This window comes from Balaenoptera acutorostrata, chromosome 19 (genome assembly GCF_949987535.1).
Source record: "Balaenoptera acutorostrata chromosome 19, mBalAcu1.1, whole genome shotgun sequence".
NCBI classification, from domain to species: domain Eukaryota; kingdom Metazoa; phylum Chordata; class Mammalia; order Artiodactyla; family Balaenopteridae; genus Balaenoptera; species Balaenoptera acutorostrata.
This window is the reverse complement of record NC_080082.1, coordinates 13,784,935-13,807,136: the sequence shown is the minus strand read 5'-3', so window position 1 is coordinate 13,807,136 and position 22,202 is coordinate 13,784,935. Positions and strand designations below refer to the sequence as shown.

Here is a 22,202-nt window from a genome sequence, read left to right as displayed (position 1 = left end):
GCGCAGTGGTTGAGAATCTGCCTGCTAATGCAGGGGACACGGGTTCGAGCCCTGGTCTGGGAAGATCCCACATGCCACGGAGCAGCTGGGCCCGTGAGCCACAATTGCTGAGCCTGCGCGTCTGGAGCCTGTGCCCCGCGACGGGAGGGTCCGCGATAGAGAAAGGCCCGCGCACCGCGATGAAGAGCGGTCCCCGCACCGCGATGAAGAGTGGCCCCCGCTTGCCGCAACTGGAGAAAGCCCTCGCACGAACCGAAGACCCAACACAGCCAAAAATAAATAAATAAATAAATAAATAAATAAATAAATAAGAAAATCCTTAAAAAAAAAAAAATCTAAAAGACAAAGAAAGTTATTTCCAGAGTTGTCCATAAAAATCAAATTATTAATTGCAAAACACCTGGAAGCAATCTAATTTCACAATTGAGGGACAAAGGCTGCATATCCTGGAATGGGCTTGTTAACGTGGCAGATACCACATGGACTTTAAAAATCACAGTTAGTTGGTTTATGTGCATTTATTAGAATAAATGCAAAGTGTAAAAGCGGAACACTTCATTTTAATTTCAGAATACCAACTGAATAGGCTCACGTATGCCATTTTTTTCCTTTCCATTAAAGAATTTTAAATAAATTTTTGATAGGTAATTCATGTACATAATTCATGCACATAGTACATTAAGGTCTAAAGAACTAAAGCAATATCCAGTGGAACAGCTCCCAGTAACCCATGACAACCATTTAAGAATGTGGGTTTGTTGATTTACAAAACTCAGAAGGGAACGCAGAGAGAAGCAACTTGCTTTATGGTTATTTGAATGTTTTTTTTCCTACAAGGCTGATGAAAGCAAAGGTTTAAAAAAGACACCCAGAGCAGAGAATTCACACCCTTTTTCTGAGACATAATTTAGAGCTTCTTTCTGGGACTGTGTTTTTCAAGTCTAGCTCAAATCCCTCTTGCTGTGATCTGTGAAGGAAGGAAGCAGCTAAGTTGAAGTGGTCAAGTCAGGCAAAGAAAACCATGTGAGAGAAAATCGACCGCTTCCTTACCTGTTCACATACCAGGATGAAGTTTTCTAGGGCTTGGAACAGGTACCTAGGAGCTGGGGGCAGTGGGTGCCAGGTGGGAAAAGCTGTGGCTTCCCCCAGCCCACAATCCAGGCTTCCCGACTGATGGGAAGGGCGGGGAAAGCAGGCCACTGCAACTGACTCAGAAACTGGAGCCAGCAAGGGCGGGGCAGGGCCACGTGGCCCCAGCCAGCCTTGGAGAGTGGAGTAGGAGGGGGCCACAAACCCAGACGATCAGACCGGAACTCTTCTGACCAAGTGCGCCTGGCAAGTTAACGGTGGCAAGTTAATGGTGGGAGTCTGCAGAACCAAGTCTTGGCTCCCAGGCAGGCTAGGTCATTTTAAGGGGCTACCCCAGCGCCTCTCCAGAACACGTTTATTCTGACAAAAACCCTTCTACAAAACTTACTAAAACTGGGTGATGTGGTAGTGACTGGAGTGCATGTGTACATAGGGGGACAAACATTAGATGGAGAAAAGGCCTTTGATAAATATCATCAGTGTCGAGGACCAGTCAATTACCCAGTCTACAGATGGAGACATAAGCCCAGAGAGATGAAGTATCTAACCCAAGATCACACAGCCAGAGGGCTTCCTTCCTTACGTGACTTGGCCTGTCCTGGTGTAATACGTGATCTGGCACAGCACTTGTGGGAGTTCCTGGTGACATGAAAGAGAGGTCCTTTGCTCAACCCGATCTCCAAGGACAAGGGTCACTCTCACTTTGCCTGCGTCAGAGAGCCGAGAATGGTTCTGCTAGCACAGTTCTGTGGGAACTTAAGGGGGAGCTCCATCTCTAACAAGCGCCCTAATGTACTTAGACTATATTTGGAATATTTAGGGGTGGGCCAATTCCCCAAGGAATCCTTTTTTTTTTTTTTTTTCAGCCGCACTGTGCGGCTTGCAGGATCTTAGTTCCCTGACCAGGGACTGAACCCGGGCCACGACAGTGAAAGCGCCGAGTCCTAACCACTGGACAGCCAGGCAATTCCCTCAAGGAATCCTTTAGTTCCCCCACCAGCGGACAAGTAGAGAGCAAGGGACAGGGGAAGGGCTATGCTCAAGGCATCAAACTACCCAAGATAGTTTGCATGTTTCCCTGAAAGCAAGCACAGAATCCTTTACTAAGGAGTCCCTTATTAACATCTAGGATTCCACAGCACCTGGTTTGGGAAATGCTGGCCTAGATGTTAGCATATATTATTCTGAATGTCAATGCCTGGCAAAAGTAGTTGTTCAAGAAAAGTTTCCCAAGAAATGGTTTCTCAGTTGGACTGACAAAACCAGATTCCTGGTTTGGCCAGCAGGACAATAATGCCCACACTGGAACTTCCAGCAGGACAATAACGCCCACACTGGAATGTACTATGGCTAATTTCCCACCCCTGTGCCCGAGGCTGTGACTACACTGGCCACACCGTCAGCAAGGCCTTGCTGTATTCCTACCAAGCTGATTCATAGTAGTCAAGCAGCCCATGGGAGGGCAAGTGGGGTGGAGGTGATGGGGGTACAGCCACAGCATATCACTGGGGTCTCACAGAAGTCTGAACAAACTCCACTGTGCCCTCTCCAGGACCTCTTGGCTTAGAATGATGCCCCTTTCTTTCAAAGCATCGCATATAGGGCTGCAATTCAAGATGGAAGTGGCTGCAGTTCTCCCAGCGCTTTTGGATCCAAGTTCTGTGGCCATACCTCCTCAGACACCCTGGAAGCTCAGTGGAAAGCACTTTGCTGTTACTATGACCCCTAGTAACAAGAGGTTGGTCTTATTCTCCCATTTTACAGAAAGGAAGCTGAGACCAAGCTTAGAGACTGGTGAACACAGGTCATGTGACTTCATATCCGGTGTTCTATGGACTTCACTCCTACTTGGCATTTGGCAGATGGGATCTTGTTTCTGATTGCTTTATGTGAAGTCACCTTTCTCCAGTTGCAGCATCAGCTCCTTAAAGGCAAGAGATTCCTCAGTGTGCCCTGTTAACAGCAGTAGACCCCCTAATGACTCACAGTAAATGCTCATACTTTTCACCATCACATGTCACACTAGCTTATACACATTTACTCATGACCCCAAATTATTAACTTGTAAAAACTCTCCAGAAATGGCCTAATCAAAAGCAACTCTCATTCCCTGAGATTTTGCTTGCAGTTAGAAAAGGGTAAATTCTGCTGGGTGGGCCTGTGGGATAAAAATCTGAGGACCAGACTCTAAAAGACAGAGGCGGGGAACTGGGGTGGGTTTGCCTCTGGGATTACAGCCAAGCCTGACTGGGTGCTGACAGAGCTGCTGGATTTAGAGGGTGAGCTGGTGCTGACAGGGGCCTTTAGCTACGTCCAGTTGAGTCTCCCATCCTTGTGTCCCCTCCAAACTTGGTGTTTTCTTTTGCTTCATTTTAAACAAGAAGCAATGTTCCCTCATTCTCATGGAAACCACCTAGTGATTTCCAGGTCTGATTATTATTACCAGATTGTGAAATATACAGATGCCCAGACACCCCCAGCAGAGTAATATGGGGCAGAACAGAAAAGCCACTGCAACAGATTTCCTAGCTTCCTGACCTAAAATCTTTGGCTGTCTACTCTCCACCTCCTCATTTTTCATACTTGGGACCTTCTGATTTTCCCCAGAAATCCCAAGGCTGTGCCTGTTTTATCTGAGAAAACTAGAGACATTGGCCTTAGGCTCCTGTGAAATTTGTCACCAGGCTCTTTGGCAGACTCAACCTCACCACCAGACTCAGAGGGACAGAAACAGCATGCTAAGTTATAAAAACTCCTGGGGGTAGAGCAGATATTCAGGGAGGTAACACACAGTAGGTGCTCAGTAAATATTGGTGGAATAAATGAATGTAGCACCATCTTCTAGTGTATTAGGCGTATCTCTTGATGTTGACTTTCAAAGCTTCTACAGAAAAGCTCTTGGTGACGCTAATGCAGAGTGGTGAAGGGGATTCTCTTGAGTGCCGTGTAGTCCGTATCTACTGATTTCAGTTCACTCAAACTTCATACAAGGCCCACACAGTGGGTTATCAGATCCCCAAATATAAATCAGCCACTGACCACAGAGGTGTTTCTTCCCTACCCATATACCCCAGACAGCGTCACCCATGTACCCCAGTCATCTGTATCCCTACATTGTTATTTTTTTGGACAAGGGTTGACTTCAGCACCAGAGCTCTGGATACAGCCCTTGAATATATTTTAAGGGTGCAATAAACTTAAAAATATTCACATACAATATTCCATATGCAAATGAGCAAGTGGATGATTCACACAAACACATGTCATTTCTATTTTGAATAGAAACAGAATTTAGGAATTAAAAAAAAAAAAACAAAGCCACATTGATGCATTTGAAGAATTCTCCCAACATTTCTGGCTTCCCACTAATAACCTCAAGAGAGGCTGCAGTCATGGGAGCAGCACGGATTCTGGAGACCAGAGCTCTCCCCATGAGGTAAGTGAACCCCAAGAGTCTTTCCCAGCCCCAGCAGCTGTCTTGCTAGCATTAAAAAAAACAAAAGCCAACATTCCATCCACAGTCCAACTTGAACCCCCCTCCCCCAAAGGAATGCTATTCATAGCAAAAGATCTTCCAAATGAAACAACATCTGTGGAACCTCCACTCCTGAGGTCAGGGAAAAGTTGAGGCAGCTAAAAACTTTTCAGTCCTTTTTTAGACCCAAATTGCAGAGATTTAACAGCAGCAGAATGGGAGCAATCCTAATAACCAAGAGCAAATGCCTTGGTGGGGTGGCCTTCCTTCTCAGTTCTATGGCATCCTCTAATGTGTTTTGCAAAACAGGACAGAGTTCTCCATTTACCTGGTTGCACAACTAAACCAAAGGAGTTGATGTGGTCCCCTTAACACTTACACAGATGGGATTTGTAATTTAGCGTATTCAATCACTAAATTTTACTAAACGCTTTCTGTAGGTCCTACAGCAACAACTACGAACTAGACAAAACTGGTCTCAACATATTCAAGCCTAATTCCTTGTGCCTGTGCTCCTAAAATTCCACTTGTCAGAGCCCTGTTTTGCAGAGAACAAGCAAACCCACTGATATGCAGAGAAAGCTCAATGGTGACAATTCCTGGATACACCTAAAACACAAAACACAAGCAATAAAATAAAAAATAAACAAGTGGGACTACATTAGACTAAAGTCACACAGCAAAAGAAACAAAGTAAAAAAGACAACCTATGGAATGGAAAAAATTATTTGCAAACCATATATCTGATAAAGGGTTAATATCCAAAAATATAAAGAACTCAGACAACTCAACAGCAAAACACAAAAAATCCAATTAAAAAATGGGGCAAAGGACCTGAACAGGCACTTTTCCAAAGAAGATATACAAATGGCCAACAGGTACATGAAAAGATGCTCAACAAAACTAGTCATTAGGGAAATGCAAATCAAACCACAGTGAGCTAAATCACCTCACTCCTGTTAGAATGGGCATCATCAAGAAAACGAGAGATAAATGCTGGTGAGGATGTGGGGAAAAGGGAACCCTTGTGCAGTGTTGGTGGGATTGTAAACTGGTACAGCCACTACAGAAAAGAATACAGACAACCCTCAAAAACTTAAAAACAGAACTACCTTATGACAGAGCAATTCCACTTCTGAGAATGTAGCCAAAGGAAACGAAAACACTAACTCAAAGAAACGTCTGTACCCCATGTTCATAGCAGCCTTATTTACAATAGCTAAGTTATGGAAACAACCTAAGTGTTCATCAACAGATGAATGGATAAAGAAAATGTGGTGGGTGTGTGTGTGTGTGTGTGTGTGTGTGTGTGTGTGTCATATTATTCACCCATAAAGAAGGAAATCCTGCCATTTGCAGGACTGGATAAATCTTGAGAGCATTATGCTAAGTGAAAGAAGCCAGACAGAAGAAGACAAATTATTGTATAACGTCACTTATATACAGAATCTAAAAAAACAAAACCAAAAAAAAGAAACTCACAGAAAAAGAGATCAGATTTGTGAGGGAAGGGGTGGGGGGCAGAATGGGAGGACAGGACATCAGAGCAGTGGTCAAGATATAAACTAGTCGTAAGATAAATAAGTACTAGGAACGTAATGTACGTGATGACTAGAGCTAACACTGCTGCATGATACATATGAAAGTTGGTAAGAGTATATCCTAAGAGTTCTCTTCACAAGAAAAGTTTTTCTTTCTTTTTTTGCTTTTTCTTTTTATTGTATTTAAGAGATGATGGATTTAATTAAACTATATATGTCAAACCATTATGACGTATACCTTAAATAGATACAATGATGTATGTCAATTATATCTCAATAAAACTGGAGAAAAGAAAACCTTTCCAGCTGTGAGAATTCAGAGAAATCAAGTCCAGAGAAGGCCCCTCAGTAATGGAGCTGAAATGCTGTCTGTATATCCTTCAAAACTCGTATCTCATCCAGCACCCATTTGGCCACAACGGAGAACATGACAAAGTCAACAGATACATCAAAAGTAAAGCAATGTAAGGGGAAAAGAGAACATCACTGTGATGTGTGAGGGGTGGGAAGGGAAGGAGATCCGCATCCATGGTGACTCCTAAAGGAAAATGGAAGACTTCACTGTGCTGATCCAAGCCCCACGTATTAAGGGCTGGGGTTTGGATCAATAAGAACCTACAACATGCTGGGCTGACTGCTGGGTGTTTTAGGTATATGCTCTCATTTTATTGTGACATCAACCCTGTTTATCTCCATATTATGCACAAGAAGCCAACTGGCCTGACCAAAATCGTGGATCTAATCAGAGGCAGAGACTTGACTGAACTCAGGCCTGTGAGTTCATGTCTAGACTTATTTACAAATTCCATTCCAGACTTAAGGGGGAGACTCCTAGGAATCTATATTTTTTATTGAGTGGCCTAAGGGATGATTTTCATGATTAGGAAAATTTGGGGAAAAAAATAAAACAAACATACAAATGCAGTTTGTACTCCCAAGAGATACAGGGTCACTGACTTGTTGATGAATGCTGGGATTCTGAGGAACTAAGATGTTGTTTTAAGTCAGGCTGGGATACATACTTAGGGACTTCTGTGCAGCATATATTACATCTCTCCTTTCACTTTCTACAGCTGTGGGAGCCAAGGCTCAGAAGTTTTAATGGCTTGCCCAAATTCACTCAGCTGTTATTTGGCCCAACCAGATCAGACGTGTTGCCTGATTCTAATTCTCTTTCTACTATAAACACATTCGGCTGATTATTTCACATGTATAAGCCTCCTCTCCCCTACTAGAATGTCAAGTTCAGCTGAGCGAGCCTTGAGAATTTCTCACTGTGCTTAGCACGATGCTCAGAATATTAGCTCATGATTTGCTGTCATCTATCAGATAACATTTTCCAATACACACCCATATTTCTCTGACAATTCCACTGAGTTTGTATCATTTTCCCCGGGAATGGAAGAGAATCTTGTAATACACTGGAAGCACAAGAAGATGATCCAATGTGAAATTCACCCTTGCCTGGCCTACTGGTAGCTCTCCAGTGGAGCAATAATCGGATGACCACACATTCCCAGTTACAGTATAAGGTCTAAAATTAAGGTCCAGTATCTCATGCTATAAAATCAGAAGGGCTTCAAGTGGCCTAATCGCCAAGCTTCCCTCCCCACCCTGTTCTCATGAATGAGGTTCCCTAGCTAAACAATCCTCTGTATCAAAGGACCAGGCACAGTTCCTGCCCACCTCTGGGGAGGTTTCAGCTCCTTGCCAGTCTGTGGGTTTATTCAAACAAGCCAATCACAACTTCCCACAAGAACAGGAGGAGTTCCACCCTCTTGATATTACAAAGCCTGCCTCCCAAAGCCCCTAGTTGTTTACTGGGTTTCTGAATGCAACCCCCATGTTGTCTAGCATGGATGGCATGCAGTATCCCTGAGTGACATGTGGTGTCTTCCTCCCCTGGGTTGGACAATAAACTGCTGTCTACATAATTAAAAACAAAAAAAGGGTGGCAACTCCTGATTCTATACAGAGATCAAGTTTTCCGTTCTTACATAACCCCCCTACTACTGTAGGAAGAAGTATTTCAGGAGAGAGGCTAGGAACAAGGAGCCACTGCTCAAATATCTATGCTGAGTTTCTCATACCACCGCACATCAACATCATACAATCTGACAGGCTAAATGGAACAAGTTAAGTTGGGGGTGGGCCACAGCAAAAATGAGCCCTGGAATTAGACTATGCAAATGTAATTCAAAAGTACTGTCTACTATGTATACCCACGAACTGAGAAAATGAAGTGTAATTTAGGGATTCAATTCCTGGCAAAACTTAGGTCTCTACTGACTGATCCAAAACCAAGCTGTGATTAAAGAGATACACAGTTCCAGGGATAGCATCAGGAACCCTCTCTGCACTTGGAATGTGGGCTGTTAGAGGTCAAAGATTGTATCTAACCACCTCCATTCCTCACTCTAACCCAGCGCCTGCCAGAGAATCTGTTCAATGGAAGTGCTGAGCACACAAACAAAAAAGCGTTTTACTCTGTGAAGTACTCAGAAAAGAAATGACTCAGGCCTCTCCATGTTCAATGAAGCTGACGGATTGCCTGGAACATTAAGGCTTCCCACACAGTTTGACAGGGGAAGGCTGAATTCTCAAGTGTGAATTGCAACATTTGAGACTGGGTCACTTCCAGCTGCTGCCTCCACGTACTCCAAAGGCCCTCCAGAGCCCGCCTAAGATGTCTGTTGAAGACAGGCCCCCCCACCCCCGACCCCATTACCCATATGCCTTTAAAAAGGGACCACATGTACTGACTTTATTCCCAAGGGCAGGTTCTTCTGTACTTACTGATCCTTCCTAGTAGACAGATGGCAAATGATCATTTCAGGAGCTGTGGAAGTAAAAGGAGCATCTATTAAGAGACTAGGCAGCTGGAATTCATGACAAATCCTTCACTCTAAGGCTTCAAAGTAGAAGGGAGCTAAAACAGGGAAGAAGAAACCAGCCACCCTTCCTCACTATCCAGTGGGAAGAGGTATGGATGACTATATAATTATCATCGAGCCCAAGTTTCATCTGCATAGTAGAAAAGACTAGAGAAAGCCAAAAACCATCACAGAGCTGGGAGCATGAGGCCACAGGGTGCCAGAAGTCCAGGTTGGTAACTGGAAGAAGGATACTCAGTTCTTCCTGCTCCAACTTGGGCTCCCATCTCCCACCTAGATTCTCAGAAAAGACACATGGACACCAGCCACCTTAAAAGCTAGGTTTGTATTTCTGGTTAGGTTCCAGGGTGGCAGAACTCCGGAGTTGTACTATATCCAACCTGGTCTCCACCTCAGCTTGTCTCCCGCCTCCCACAAAGATAACATCATACAAAACTATATTTACAGATAAACCAGTTAAAAATTAAGGGTGTGTACAAAAGTAGAGAGGATAGCCAAAAATATCAATGCAAGAAAGCTTTGGGAAAAGGGACACTGTATTCCACACCGGAACCTGGGGGCAATGTATTATGTACCAGGCAAGGAGAAGTGTAGCAAATCTCAGTGCCAATTTTAGGGGAAACCAGTCACTCCAGGGGAAGAGCTACTAGCTTTAATATTACAAAGTCTTAATTATACAGCCACCCTTCTGTCACATGGATTCAGAGCCAGGTGGTGAGGGAAATAAAGTCTCTGACAAGCCCCACAGGAAAAGGAAGGGATCAGAAGGCATAGCGAGTCCGGATGTCCTCAAGCTTCTTGGACACCTCAGGTGGGGTTCGGTCCAGTTCTTCAGAGACATTCTTTTGTTTGTTGGGCTCCATGGAGTTGAACTGCTCACAGAGATCTCCATCAATCACATTCTAAAGCATGGAAAAATGAGAGGAAGAAAAAGGTTAGATGCCCAAAGAAAATGACACATGCTAAAGCAGCAACTGCAAGGAAAGCATTTTATTCTCCCTCAGATACCTGAACTACATTTACAGAGCCAGGAATACTACTCTAAGTTGACCCTTAGTAGCCAGAGTTCAGATTAGCAAAACTGGGTGAAAACTTTCCTCTGGCTATGGTCTGCCCTGAGGGAAGAGGTCTCTGAATATCACTAACTACTCCTCTCCCACATTACTGCCTCCCATCAATCCACATCCTCAATGCTCCTTCATTCAAGACTGTTCCGATTTTTAAGGAGGGAGGCCCAGAGAAAAAGACTGGTTAAATGTGCTGAGGATCCCCCTTTTCAACTCGAGTTTCCAAGAAAGACCTACCTTAACAGGGAAGTAATAGGAACGAAAACTGAGGTGGTCTCGCCCACAGAGAGGGGGATGCTCGGACCGGAGGTGCATTTCCACATGCTGGAAGAAGTCATGGTCCTGGCAAAGAAACAAAGAATCTGTCACTAAAAGAAAAAAGTGATTGCAACTACTAGTCTACAGTTTCCAAAGCACAATGAACAGAGAAGCTATTGATTTTTACCACGCAAGGAGATGTTAAGTATCTAATTGTTCCTCATGACCACAGGTTCTCCTGCTACAAGGTAGCTAAAACCTGAAGGAAAACCCCTTTGTATTTGCAAAACATGAGAGAAAACACCATATGCAAAGAATGGTTTGTAAAGTCAGATTCCTAACCACAGCTTCCTTGGTTGCAATTACATAAACCAAATCTCGTCAATCCAAGAGCTGACTCTAGGAGGCATTACATGCCCAGTCCACACCATCCCATCATTCCTGGTCTGTGGGGTTTGGTTCTGGGGCTTCAGCCTCTGACTAACCAAACCCTGGTACAGTATAAAACCAGATGGCTTTCCACAGGGGGAAAAAAAAAAAAAATCAAGATTCCTATCTCCGCAGGCACTCCTGTCACCTTATAAAAACTGCACAACACTCCTAGTTGCAGATGGAGACAAAATGGATTGCCCTCTTAGGCAGATTTAGCACCAAGAAACAACCTTGGGAAGGCAAAAGCCAGACCAGTGTGGAAGATGTCACCTCATGGGATGTGAACGGGACAAGGATGCCAATTCCTCCTGACAAGGTGGTATAGACAAGCGATTCTGAGCCTCCAGGGATCAGCGTGGTCTTCTGTAACGAAAGTACTGTCTCGCCCACGTGATAGTTCATGATCACTTCTGCCTGCAAGTTGAAACCAGAATAGTGACTATATGTGCCCTCAGGAGCCTGTTCTAGATTCCCAAGAGCAAACAGTGCCTCCAAAGGCCAGATTTCACCACCTTTGGAAATTCAAAAATTACTAAAATTTAAAAATACTTTGAAATGTCCTTAGCATTTACTTAGAGCTTAATGCCCTCACAAACATGCTGAAGTTAGATAATTTTTGATTTATAACTAAAAAACCTTTTTGTTAAATTATCAAGTTTGCAAAAAGAAGGTAACCACAGAAAAGTATAAAAAACAGCAATCTCTAGGCTTGCCCTCTAAAATGCATCTATTTTTAAAAGTCCAGAGATACAGAAGTATATGTCTACAGGAGAACAGTAAAGCCAGGGTATACTTCAGAGAAGAGCTGGTTAGTATCTGGAATGAACCTGTGCAACCATCCTTTCTGAGGAACCCACTATGCAGAGATTTACACTGCTAAAATGTCTCAGAAAAATTTCTATTCTATTGTCATAAAAATGGGATAGTAACTTGGTCACCTTGTGTCAAACCCACCATGCATGGGAGAACACTCAACATAGTCACATGCACTGTGGATAATTCACTAAAGAAATGTTTCCTCAGTGAGGGTCATAAAGAATGTACTACACAGGCTTGTGCCCCTCCTTTGCGGTCCCTTCTGCAATCTTACCTTCTGAGAGGCCCCGTTGAGCAAACCCCGGTCCCACAGGGCTTTGTTTCCAGTGGGATCCTCATCCACTTCATCATTGGTGTTAGGTGGGAGCCTCACCTACAATGAAGTGACACAAATCACAGGGCTGGGTCCTGAACCTACTTACCTCAGTCACCAAGCAACGTTTGCCCCAGGTCCTTGCACGCAAACCTTGGGGCCCCGAATTTGGCAGAGGCCTGAGCCCAAGTTTCCTGCACCTGTTCTGATGTCTGAGGAGTGACAAACTCAAAAGCAAAAAAACCCAAAAAACAAAAAACTAAGGAGCAAAAACGGAGACCACAGAACATGAACAAGAAAAGCCAGACTGGGCTTTAAAAGATAAGCCAAAATTTTGGCAAAAAGTAAAAATAAATATTAGTCCTTAGCTCAAACTAAATCTATCATTATTAAATCATGTTGCATGGGGAGGAGGGAGGTGAATGGGGTGTGGGTAGGGGAATCTTAAATAATTTTATACCCATTTTTACTTTGCATGTCAGAGATCAGTCTTGGGTCCTTGGCTTTACCACAAACAAACTGGGTCAGCTTTCCTATACATCACTGTAACCCAAGTAAACATCAACTTACGACACAAATGTTGCCAAACTTGTCTGCCCCAGCCACAGTATCGTAGTCCAGGAGGCTAGCTGTTGTGACCCATCGGGGGTAGGTATCATCAGCAAAGATGATAAGCTGGTTCTCGTTACGCTTGTAGCGGACCCAGATGAAACTTTCCTGGACATCAGATACAATTACCCTATGTCCAATTGTCTGGATCCCAGAGATGTAATTGGCGATATGCTGGGAAAAACAAGGACAGCAATGGGTGTAACCTTGGGGTGCAGAATCAACAGAAAGTCCAGGTTACCATGACTGCAGCATATATATGGTCTGAAGAATGGCACACACCAAAGAAGAGGAGTCAGCAATAAATTCCTAGAAGGTGGGAAAAAGAGCTAACTGGTTTTAATACAGTGGAAATATATGCCTGTCACAGTTAAATTCCTTGCAGAAGCAAGGAGAGAAATCTGGCTCTTAGTGTAAAGAAGTCAAGAAACCCACCTACTCCTCCCCTTCTCAAGTCTCAAGGGCCTAGTTCTTCACCTGGCACTGGAAGACAAAGAAGGTCCTGATAAAGACAGATGATTCTAACAGTTGCTGTCCACCACCCCACCAGGGTCTCCTCCTTCCTCACTAGCTACATTTGGGCCCTCTACCAGCGTGTTTACCTTGTTCTCACACTTTCGGAGTAACTTCTTCTTTCCCAGGTCATAGACTCGCAGAAGCTTCCCCACACCAATCAACACCCTCCCCTGGAATGGGGCAATGGCAGCAGGGACCTCTTCCACTGGAGTCTGTGAGAGGAAAAACAGGTTATGCAGCTATTAAAACATACAGCCATACCCCCTCAACCCAAAATGCCTTCTACAGGCATCTGTCAGGAAGACAGACAGCAAGTGATCACCTTTTGCTCAGAGAAAATAAACCATACATACAACAGTCTCTATAATATAAACAGGGTGTTTGGGTAAACACTCCACTTCCGCAAGTGGATCAATGCCACAGGTGAAAAGAAGTCCTGGTGCCTGATGAACACTTCAGAACCCATGTGAATTCAACTGGCACCATTAACTAAAAGTGAAGCCTCAATATCAGAAAAGTGACTGTGGGACATGGTGGGAGGGGAAAGAAGTGCTAGTTTAAGGGACATCATAGTTGTGAGGGAGACACAATGAGTTTAGCACGAAGAAGCCTCTGTGAAGTAACTATTTCCTAGAGAACACTCCCCTTGTGGGACGCCTGGAGAAATCACATTCATGTGCTGTCAGTGTGGAAAAGAGAACAGGAATTTCTTCTATTTTAAAAATTATGGTAGGGCTTCCCTGGTGGCGCAGTGGTTGAGAGTCTGCCTGCCAATGCAAGGGACACAGGTTCGAGCCCTGGTCTGGGAAGATCCCACATGCCGCGGAGCAACTGGGCCCGTGAGCCACAATTACTGAGCCTGCGCGTCTGGAGCCTGTGCTCCGCAACAAAAGAGGCCGCGATAGTGAGAGGCCCGTGCCCTGCAATGAAGAGTGGCCCCTGCTTGCCGCAACTAGAGAGAGCCCTCGCACAGAAACGAAGACCGAACACAACCATAAATAAATAAATTAAAAAAAAAAAAAGGAAAAATTATGGTAAAATACACATGACTTAATATTTAAACCATTTTCAAGTATATAGTTCAGTAACATTAAGCATATTCACAGTGTTGTACAACCATCACCACTATCCCCAGAACTTTATTATCTTTCCAAAGGGAAACTATGTAACCATTAAACAGAAATCCACACCGTCACCCCTGCCCCGAGAATGTTAATTCGTTAGAACTACTGAATTTTGGTCACAAACTGCTACCTACTTAGTAAGACTAGAAAACAAGGGGCTACTTCAGTATGGATCTATTCCCCATAGAAATAGATGTGGGACCAACAAGCAGCGGAGCTTCACTGGAGCATTTTCCATGTGCCGCCAAGAGATGGATCAGAAAGACCTGATCCACAACTTACACAAAAGTAGGAAAGTTTAGTAGGACCTAAGAACCAGGAAAACCACTGGCTGGTTCCTACCTTGTGCAAAAACTCCAGTTTTTCCCCATTGTTCACGAGCTTGTACGTATAGACAAAGCCCCCTGCTACAGATCGGGGGTTCAGTATCAGGTCTTTGGCCACGCCCACCAGCACATACCAATCATCGCCAGTGTTGGAGAACCTGCACACAGCCACACTGCATTTACAGAGAAAGAATCAGGAGTCAGGTATTAGTCACAGCCCAGAGAATTCCCATTCCAGTCTTCAAAACTCTGTATGTACTGGGCTCCTTACCTGAAAGCAGCTTCATTCTGTTCCAGCTGGACAAGGTCCAGTGTGTTCCCCTGAATAGGATTCATCACTCGGATCACAGAGGCCCACTGTCCATTGCCAGCCTTAGGAGCTCCAAAAATGGACTCAGGGAGGTTTTCATTGAGGAATGCTGCTGCCATCTCCGCAGCCAGCTCTCGCTCATCCTCCCCTGCTGCTTCTACCATTTCCTAAATCCAAAGAACCAAGGGAGAGTTGGTGTGTTCAGAGGTGGGTGCTCGGTGAGAAGTGGACAAGTAGCAAGAACACCTCCAGGGAGTGTTCATAGTACACAAAGTAGCCAAGTCTGTCCACCAAAATCAGGATCAAAGGGAGAGGTACACAGACAAGGGGAAGAGGAAAGATCATTAAGGGGAAACTAAAGAACTAACATCAGCTGTGGCGAACACTTGCCTGGTGGTCTGAGAAACATGAGATGAAAACACCTTTTTTCTATCTAACCCATCTGATTTCTCTTGCTAAGACTACTTGTTTCCTCTTTTCTAGGCCAGATACAGTTTTACATAGTTGGGACCATTTGTTTTTTGCTGGGAAATGATTTCTGGAAGGAGCTGGTGTTGTGGGGAATACAAAAGCAGTCTCCTCTGGGCCCAAATTCAGGAAACAGACTGTTTTGGAAGTTCCAGGACTGAAGAACCGTTCCAGAGAAGTAGCTGAATACTGAATAAACCCAGCTCAGCGTTTTAGTCCTAAGTCACAAGAAAGCCTCTAAAACCAAGGACTGTGGCAAAGGGCTCTGCTTGAAAGACCTGAAAAGAGCCTGGATCTTCAAATATAACAAAGACTACAGCCATCAATTACACCGAGGTTTAAACTTTTCAACACAATTTCACAGGAATGCCTTTTTATTGAACCCTGAAGGTTAAATGCATTACCTCTGCCATCTGCTGCTTCCGCTGAGCTTTTGTGGCCTCAGTGTAGGCATTGTGGTCAGTCTCAATGATGATAAGGTTGTTACTTTCAGGGTGGATGACAAATTTCCTGGGTGTGTACTGCAGTGGAAAGGCTACTTGATTGAAGACAGCACCCAGCTTCTCCAATGCCAAAATCCTATGGCAAAAGGCAAGGAGTTAACAGGTCACCCACTCAGGACCAAGAAACTGGTGTTGAAATGGTCAATAAGCAGTCACAGCAAACACATCAATCCCTAAAGCTCTAATGTTGGCATTAGACTACAAGAAACAATAGTCTTCTTATCTAGAAGATTACACACAAGAGACAAGGAGATCAGGGCAGGGCCTTTACTTTAGCAACAGCCCAGCACTGTTCATGGTGATTCCAGTTTCCACCAGTGAAACCTACATTAGAACCCTCAGAGGATTTTTTATCCCTCCAATGATAACGTGATAGTGACAAGTTAAAATTTCCTCTTGATTATTACTGACAAACCCTGATATAAGGAGTATGAATTCCAGGGCTTCCCTGGTGGCGCAGTGGTTAAGAATCGCCTGCCAATGCAGGGGACACTGGTTCGAGCCCTGGTACAGGAAGATCCCACATGCCGCGGAGCAACTAAGCCCGTGCGCCACAACTACTGAGCGTGCGCTCTAGAGCCTGCAAGCCACAACTACTGAGCCCACGTGCCACAACTACTGAAGCCCGTGCACCTAGAGCCTGTGCTCCGCAACAAGAGAAGCCACCGTGATGAGAAGCCTGCGCACCGCAACGAAGAGAAGCCCCCGCTCACAGCAACTAGAGAAAGCCCGCACACAGCAACGAAGACCCAATACAGCCAAAATAATTAATTAATTAATTTTTTAAAAAAAGAGTACCAATTCCAAATTTGTTGAGAAGCACTGCAATTATCTGAACATATGTGGTACTTGTGTGATAGTGTTTCATAAAATAAAGTGGATGCCATCCTGAACGAAAATCACCTAAGCTTTAGGAAATCCACAACGATGCACAAAGAGATGGCAAGTATGAGTTCTACAACCTTTGTCAAAAGGGACAGAGATGTGCATTAAGTCAAATTATGAGCAAAATGAGCAGAACCCAGATGCTCTTAAAAATATAGACACTTGGTCTCTAACAATGGAGTTTTATTTTTAATTTAAATATTCTCTACAGATCATATACAATCTGACAGCAGACCTAAAAAACAATGGAAGATAGGAAAAACCATTTCAAAGTGCTGAAAGAAAAAAACAGCTAATTAAGAATCATTAAAAAAGAGTACAATATAAAAACCAGAACATCTTCTAATAGACTATGATTAACAACATTCCACTCCCATAAATATCCAAATATTCTGAGGGGATAATTAGCAAGGTCCCTTTACTAGCAGACATTAAATCAAATACTTTACCAACATGTGAGTAAAAAAAAAAATCAACTGCTAAACATCAAAAACTGTCATTCTGCAAGGAAAAAAAAAAGTACGGCATAAACAAAAACCACAACCCCTGAGTTTTGACTCTTCTAGTCCAACCCACACACTGGCCTGCTTTCATAAAGGCACTCTACCATGCCAAAAGGCAGACTCCAGACAGAGGGAGCACCTGTCCTAAGGGAGAAACATAACATGGGAAGGGACACAGATGCTCCCATGTTGTATTCTTCCTTGAAAAACATGAGGCTAGCCAGCGTTTGTCAAAGTGGGGCATATACCACTGCTGATACCCAAGGTGACTTCAGGCAGTTCTCAGATGGAGTTTTTAAAATATAATTCTTTAAAAAATAATTAACCTTTTGTGTGCCAAAGGATACCACCAAGAAAGTGAAAAGAGAAGACTTCCCTGGTGGCACAGTGGTTAAGAGTCCGCCTACCAATGCAGGGGACACGGGTTCAAGCCCTGGTCCAGGAAGATCCCACATGCCGTGGAGCAACTAAGCCCATGCGCCACAACTACTAAGCCTGCGCTCAAGAACCCGCGAGCCCCAACTACTGAAGCACACACGCCTAGAGTCTGTGTTCCGCAACAAAGAGAAGCCACCGCAATGAGAAGTCTGCGCACCACAACTAAGAGTAGCCCCCACTCGCCACAACTAGGGAAAGCCCATGCGCAGTAACAAAGACCCAATGCAGCCATAAATAAATAAATAAATAAATAAATACCGAAAAAAGAAAAAAAGAAAGTGAAAAGACAATCCACAGGAGAAAATATCTGCAAATCATATTATCTGATAAGGCAGTTGTATCTAAAACATAAAAAGAACTCTTACAATTCAATGATAAAAAGACAATAACCCAATTTAAAAATGGGCAAAGGATCTGAATAGACATTACTCCAAAGAAGAACAAAGAGCCAATAAGCACATGAAAAGATGCTTAACATCATTAACCATCAAAGAAATGCACATCTAAACCACAATGAGACATCACTTCACACTCTCTAGGATGGCTAGAATCAAGAAGTCAGATAATAACAAGTGTTGGTAAAAATGTGCAGAAATTGGAATCCTCAAACCCCATTGGTGAAAATGTAAAATGGTCTAGCCACTTTGGAAAGCAGCCTGGCAGCTCCTCAAAAAGTTAAACAGTTACCAGCAATTCCACTCTTACAGGTACATACCCAAGAAAAATGAAAATATACACCCACATAAAAACTTGTACATGAGTGTTCACAGCAGCGTTATTCATAATAACCAAAAGTAAAAGTGAATGGTTCTGACAGTAAGTACTATGGACAGTGGTGTTTAAACTATGTTCCCAAGAATTCTTCTAAGTTTCACACAGCAGCCTTCCCTGATATTGTTCTGCGGGAAAAATGTTCTGCTGCTAAAAAAAAAGTTTGAAAACCTGTGGAATTGTCAAAATTAATAAGGAATCAAGTAGATAGAGAGCACACGTCGATAAAACAATTAGAGGATACATGGATGAGGCTAGGCCTTGAAAGGCAGAGATGTGTGTGGGAAGCATTCCAAGGACAGGTGCAGAGATAAAAAACCAGGAAGGAATATATGGAGGTATGCAGGGAGAGTAATTCTGCTGGAGCATAAGGTATACAAAGGTGCTGACGCTTAGAAAGAGCGCGACAATGACTGAAAACTTTCAAAAGTTTTTGCAAACAAATCTGGCAGTTCACTTGATTAAGCAGCAAGTGATTCATATATCAAGAGGTCAGAGTTCCATTGTAAACAGCCAACAGTTATAACCAGGACATGTATGACACTGGTGGCATTAAAGGGTTAAAAAAGAAAACAAACACAACCAACCGCCAAAACTTGAGACAGTCAAACTGAATAGGTTATTTTCCATCTTGCAATACAGACAGTGTTCACTCCAATGTGATCAGTGTAAATAATCTGTCAACCTGCAAAAGGCCTAAATAATTTATATTGGTTAATATTTAAGATATAACACTGCAAATGCAAGACAGAGTGAGAAAAGATTATCAGTGAGCCAACAACGCCTGCTCTAAAACCAATCCAATGGCATGGCCCTTGAAAACAAGAATCTTACATCTCAGAGACTGAACTACACTGCTGAGTATAAAAACTTGGCCCTGAAGGTCTAAACAGAAGCTAAAACTCCCAAACACCAAGACTTGGCTACCAGGTACTTAAATCCTGAGCCAAATGAAGGTTTCAATTACAACACACTAGTGCCATGGCAGAGTCAGCTCTCTGCAGCCTCTTGTGGGGCTTCAACTGTGGGACTCTCTCACCTCAGGGTATTGGTGGAGATGGCCACAATGCCCTCAGGGCACTGTTCAGAGGCGAAGCCAGATGCAAATTCCAGGGTCTCGTAAGACAGGGGGGTGAGATGGAAACGAGATTGGTAAGAATAGCTCAACCATGAGCGGCTTGACATGGCCAACACCTGTGGAAAGAAAAACATCTCCAATAAGCTTGGGAAAAGCCCAAACATGGTATGCTAACCAAATTATCCTATCCCCAAATTTCAGTGTGCAGAATATCCCAAGGAATTTTAGAAACCTATAGGGCTACCTTAAGAAAAACAGGCCTAGAGAAGAGGCAGTATGGCTTACTATTTGCTAAAAGCATTGGCTATTAGCCAGATGACCTACTAATCAATCTCTGAGCCCCAGTTTCCACATGTGTAAAATGGGAATACTATCACAAGGCTGGATAGTTGCAAGTATTAAATGCAGTAACAAGTAAAGAATTAGCAGAGCACCCAGCAACACTGATATTCTTAGCTACAAAGGACACAATGTTTACCAGCCTCTTTCACATTACACAGTAAGCCATGACACTGATACCAGGTTGCTCCTGGGTACTGGTATCCTACATGGGAGGTTTCCAGCTGTCAGTGTACTCCATTTGCTCAGCCTCAGGACTGAAGGGATCAATACTCTAACTCACCTATAACCAAATCATGGCATAGTGCCATGCAAATCTAGTTAAGAAGCTCTAGATTAAGAGACCCAAGACTTCCCACATGAAGGAAACTAATCAAGATAAAGCTAATGTCAACTAACTACAACACTGGTGAATTAATGACAGCAAAATTTATACCAAGGGGATTTTTCTCAGCTGATGTCACTAACATCCAAAAACACTATCTGCCCCCTTTCATTACTTACTGCCTCCTGGCCTTGCATCCGGACACGAAAGAGTTTCACAGGACGGGACCCCAGGTACCTAGTGCGGGTGTCAGACAGATCCCCAGTGACAGGGTCCAGGACAGTTCTCAGCAACACACCATTCTAATAAAAAGGAGAGGAGTGGTTAAAGCCTATACATAATGGAAGCTTCTTTAGCTACTTTATTTAATTTCAGAGCAGATGGAAGGAAATGACTAGGTGGTTTAAATATATAGTAATCAGCCAGCCATTCATTCACTCTCTCCTAAATCACTCACTCACTCAGATAGCTATTGAGTATTTACTAAGTGAAAAGCACAGTTACTTTTCACTGTATATCCTTAAAAATATTTTTACCAAGTATGTTAAACTCTTCTTCATAATTTTAAGTTTTAAGATATATGCACAGTTTAATATCCACGCCTACTGTGGTCTATAAATACCATTTCCCTTAAAAAGAATAAGAATCCTAAGAGAAATGGCTTCTTCAGGTCTGAAGCAAGAATATTCCAAATGTGTGTGGGGCACTTTGTTGTGCCAGAAGGAAGCCCCCAAATATAGTGGGGTCATGTTAAAAGGACAAAGGAGCCAACTTGAAAGGGGAACTCCCACTCATCTAAAATGTGGCAATTTAGCATCCAAAACAAAGACTACAACAGTTTGATGCACAAATATTATAAAATCTGCAAGTGCATCACGTTATTTAAAAAAAAACAGAAACAAACACTTCATCAGTCTTCATTGGAGTATGCTAGGGCACCAACTCCTTACTCTGAAAATAAGTGAACAAAGGGGAAAAAATGAAACATTTTATCCTTTCCCTATATGAACTGTACTTCAGGGTAAGCAAAGATATAAAGCAAATTTTGTCTCTAGAGAAAAGTTCCAGCTAATTAAAGAATGAAATAGAAAACCATCACTTCCCAACCCCTAATGAATCTAGGCAATGTGTATCACTGGCTGTTATTAAGTAAAAGATGGACAGAGAGCTTTAAAACAGGTCATTTAAAATAGATACTAACATTCTAACATCACTAAAGTGGGACAACCAGACTTCATATGCCACCTGATGTAATAGGAAAACAAATGGCACCTATAAAAATATTCTTGTCCCTCACCAAAAACAAAAAAACAAAAAAAAACAAAAAAAACCTGCATCTGAATCTGATCAACCTCTTGGTCTGTGCTAATACTATAGCCCCATCAATCAAGCCACGTGTGGTTAGTCAGAATTAGAAGTGTGCTGTTAGGACTTCCCTGGTGGCGCAGTGGTTAAGAATCTGCCTGCCAATGCAGGGGACACGGGTTCGAGCCCTGGTCCAGGATCCCACATGCCGTGGAGCAACTAAGTCCATGCGCCACAACTACTGAGCCTGCACTCTAGAGCCCTCGAGCCAAAACTACTGAAGCCTGCGCGCCTAGAGGCCATGCTCCGCAACAAGAGAAGCCACTGCAATGAGCAGCCTGCGCACCGCAATTAAGAGTAGAGAAACTAGAGAAAGCCTGCACGCAGCAACGAAGGCCCAATGCAGCCAAAAATAATTTTTTTTAAAAAAGTGCTGTTACGTGCAAAGTACCAAATAGCAGATTTCAGAGACCTAGTTCTCCCCATTCCCAAAAAAATAAAAGGGAGAAAACATAAAATATCTTAATTTTCTACTGACTACAAATTGAAATATTTTGGATATACTAGGTTAAATAAAACATTAAAATTTAACTCCATCTGTTCCTTTTTTGTGGCTACTGAAAAACTTAAGTTACACCTGTGGCTTGCATTATATTTTTAATGGATAGCATGGTCTAATCTACCCACCAGTTTGCAGGAAATACAAAGGATAAAGGAACAACAAACACACAAGGAATGACTCTGTCAAATCCAGAAGGTGGGAAATTCCACAAGAAAAATGATCTGGTTTCTTTAAAAAAAAATTTTTTAACAGGTT

The 22,202-nt window shown here is 43.2% G+C and overlaps 2 protein-coding genes across 7 annotated transcripts in view; both read right to left on the bottom strand.

Annotated features, from left to right (window-relative positions):
* Positions 1-8,796, bottom strand: part of IL34 (interleukin 34) — a 70,370-nt gene extending 61,574 nt beyond the window's left edge. For 4 of the 5 annotated variants that reach the window (XM_028162839.2, XM_007198248.3, XM_057534896.1 and 1 more), the window contains exon 1: positions 1,051-8,796. The gene's annotated coding sequence lies outside the window, so the exon portion shown is untranslated. The remainder of the gene's footprint in view (positions 1-1,050) is intronic. The other variant, XM_057534894.1, reaches the window with a different exon arrangement.
* Positions 8,797-9,305: 509 nt separating this feature from the next.
* Positions 9,306-22,202, bottom strand: part of SF3B3 (splicing factor 3b subunit 3) — a 50,161-nt gene continuing 37,264 nt past the window's right edge. For both annotated transcript variants that reach the window (XM_007198249.2, XM_007198250.2), the window contains exons 16-26: positions 20,260-20,382; positions 19,378-19,532; positions 15,643-15,817; positions 14,732-14,937; positions 14,477-14,633; positions 13,097-13,222; positions 12,456-12,668; positions 11,847-11,945; positions 11,027-11,170; positions 10,304-10,408; positions 9,306-9,901 (exon numbers count right to left, since the gene is read on the bottom strand). In XM_007198249.2, the coding sequence (XP_007198311.1) occupies positions 9,761-9,901; positions 10,304-10,408; positions 11,027-11,170; positions 11,847-11,945; positions 12,456-12,668; positions 13,097-13,222; positions 14,477-14,633; positions 14,732-14,937; positions 15,643-15,817; positions 19,378-19,532; positions 20,260-20,382 (1,644 nt within the window). In that variant the 3' untranslated portion in view covers positions 9,306-9,760. The remainder of the gene's footprint in view (positions 9,902-10,303; positions 10,409-11,026; positions 11,171-11,846; positions 11,946-12,455; positions 12,669-13,096; positions 13,223-14,476; positions 14,634-14,731; positions 14,938-15,642; positions 15,818-19,377; positions 19,533-20,259; positions 20,383-22,202) is intronic.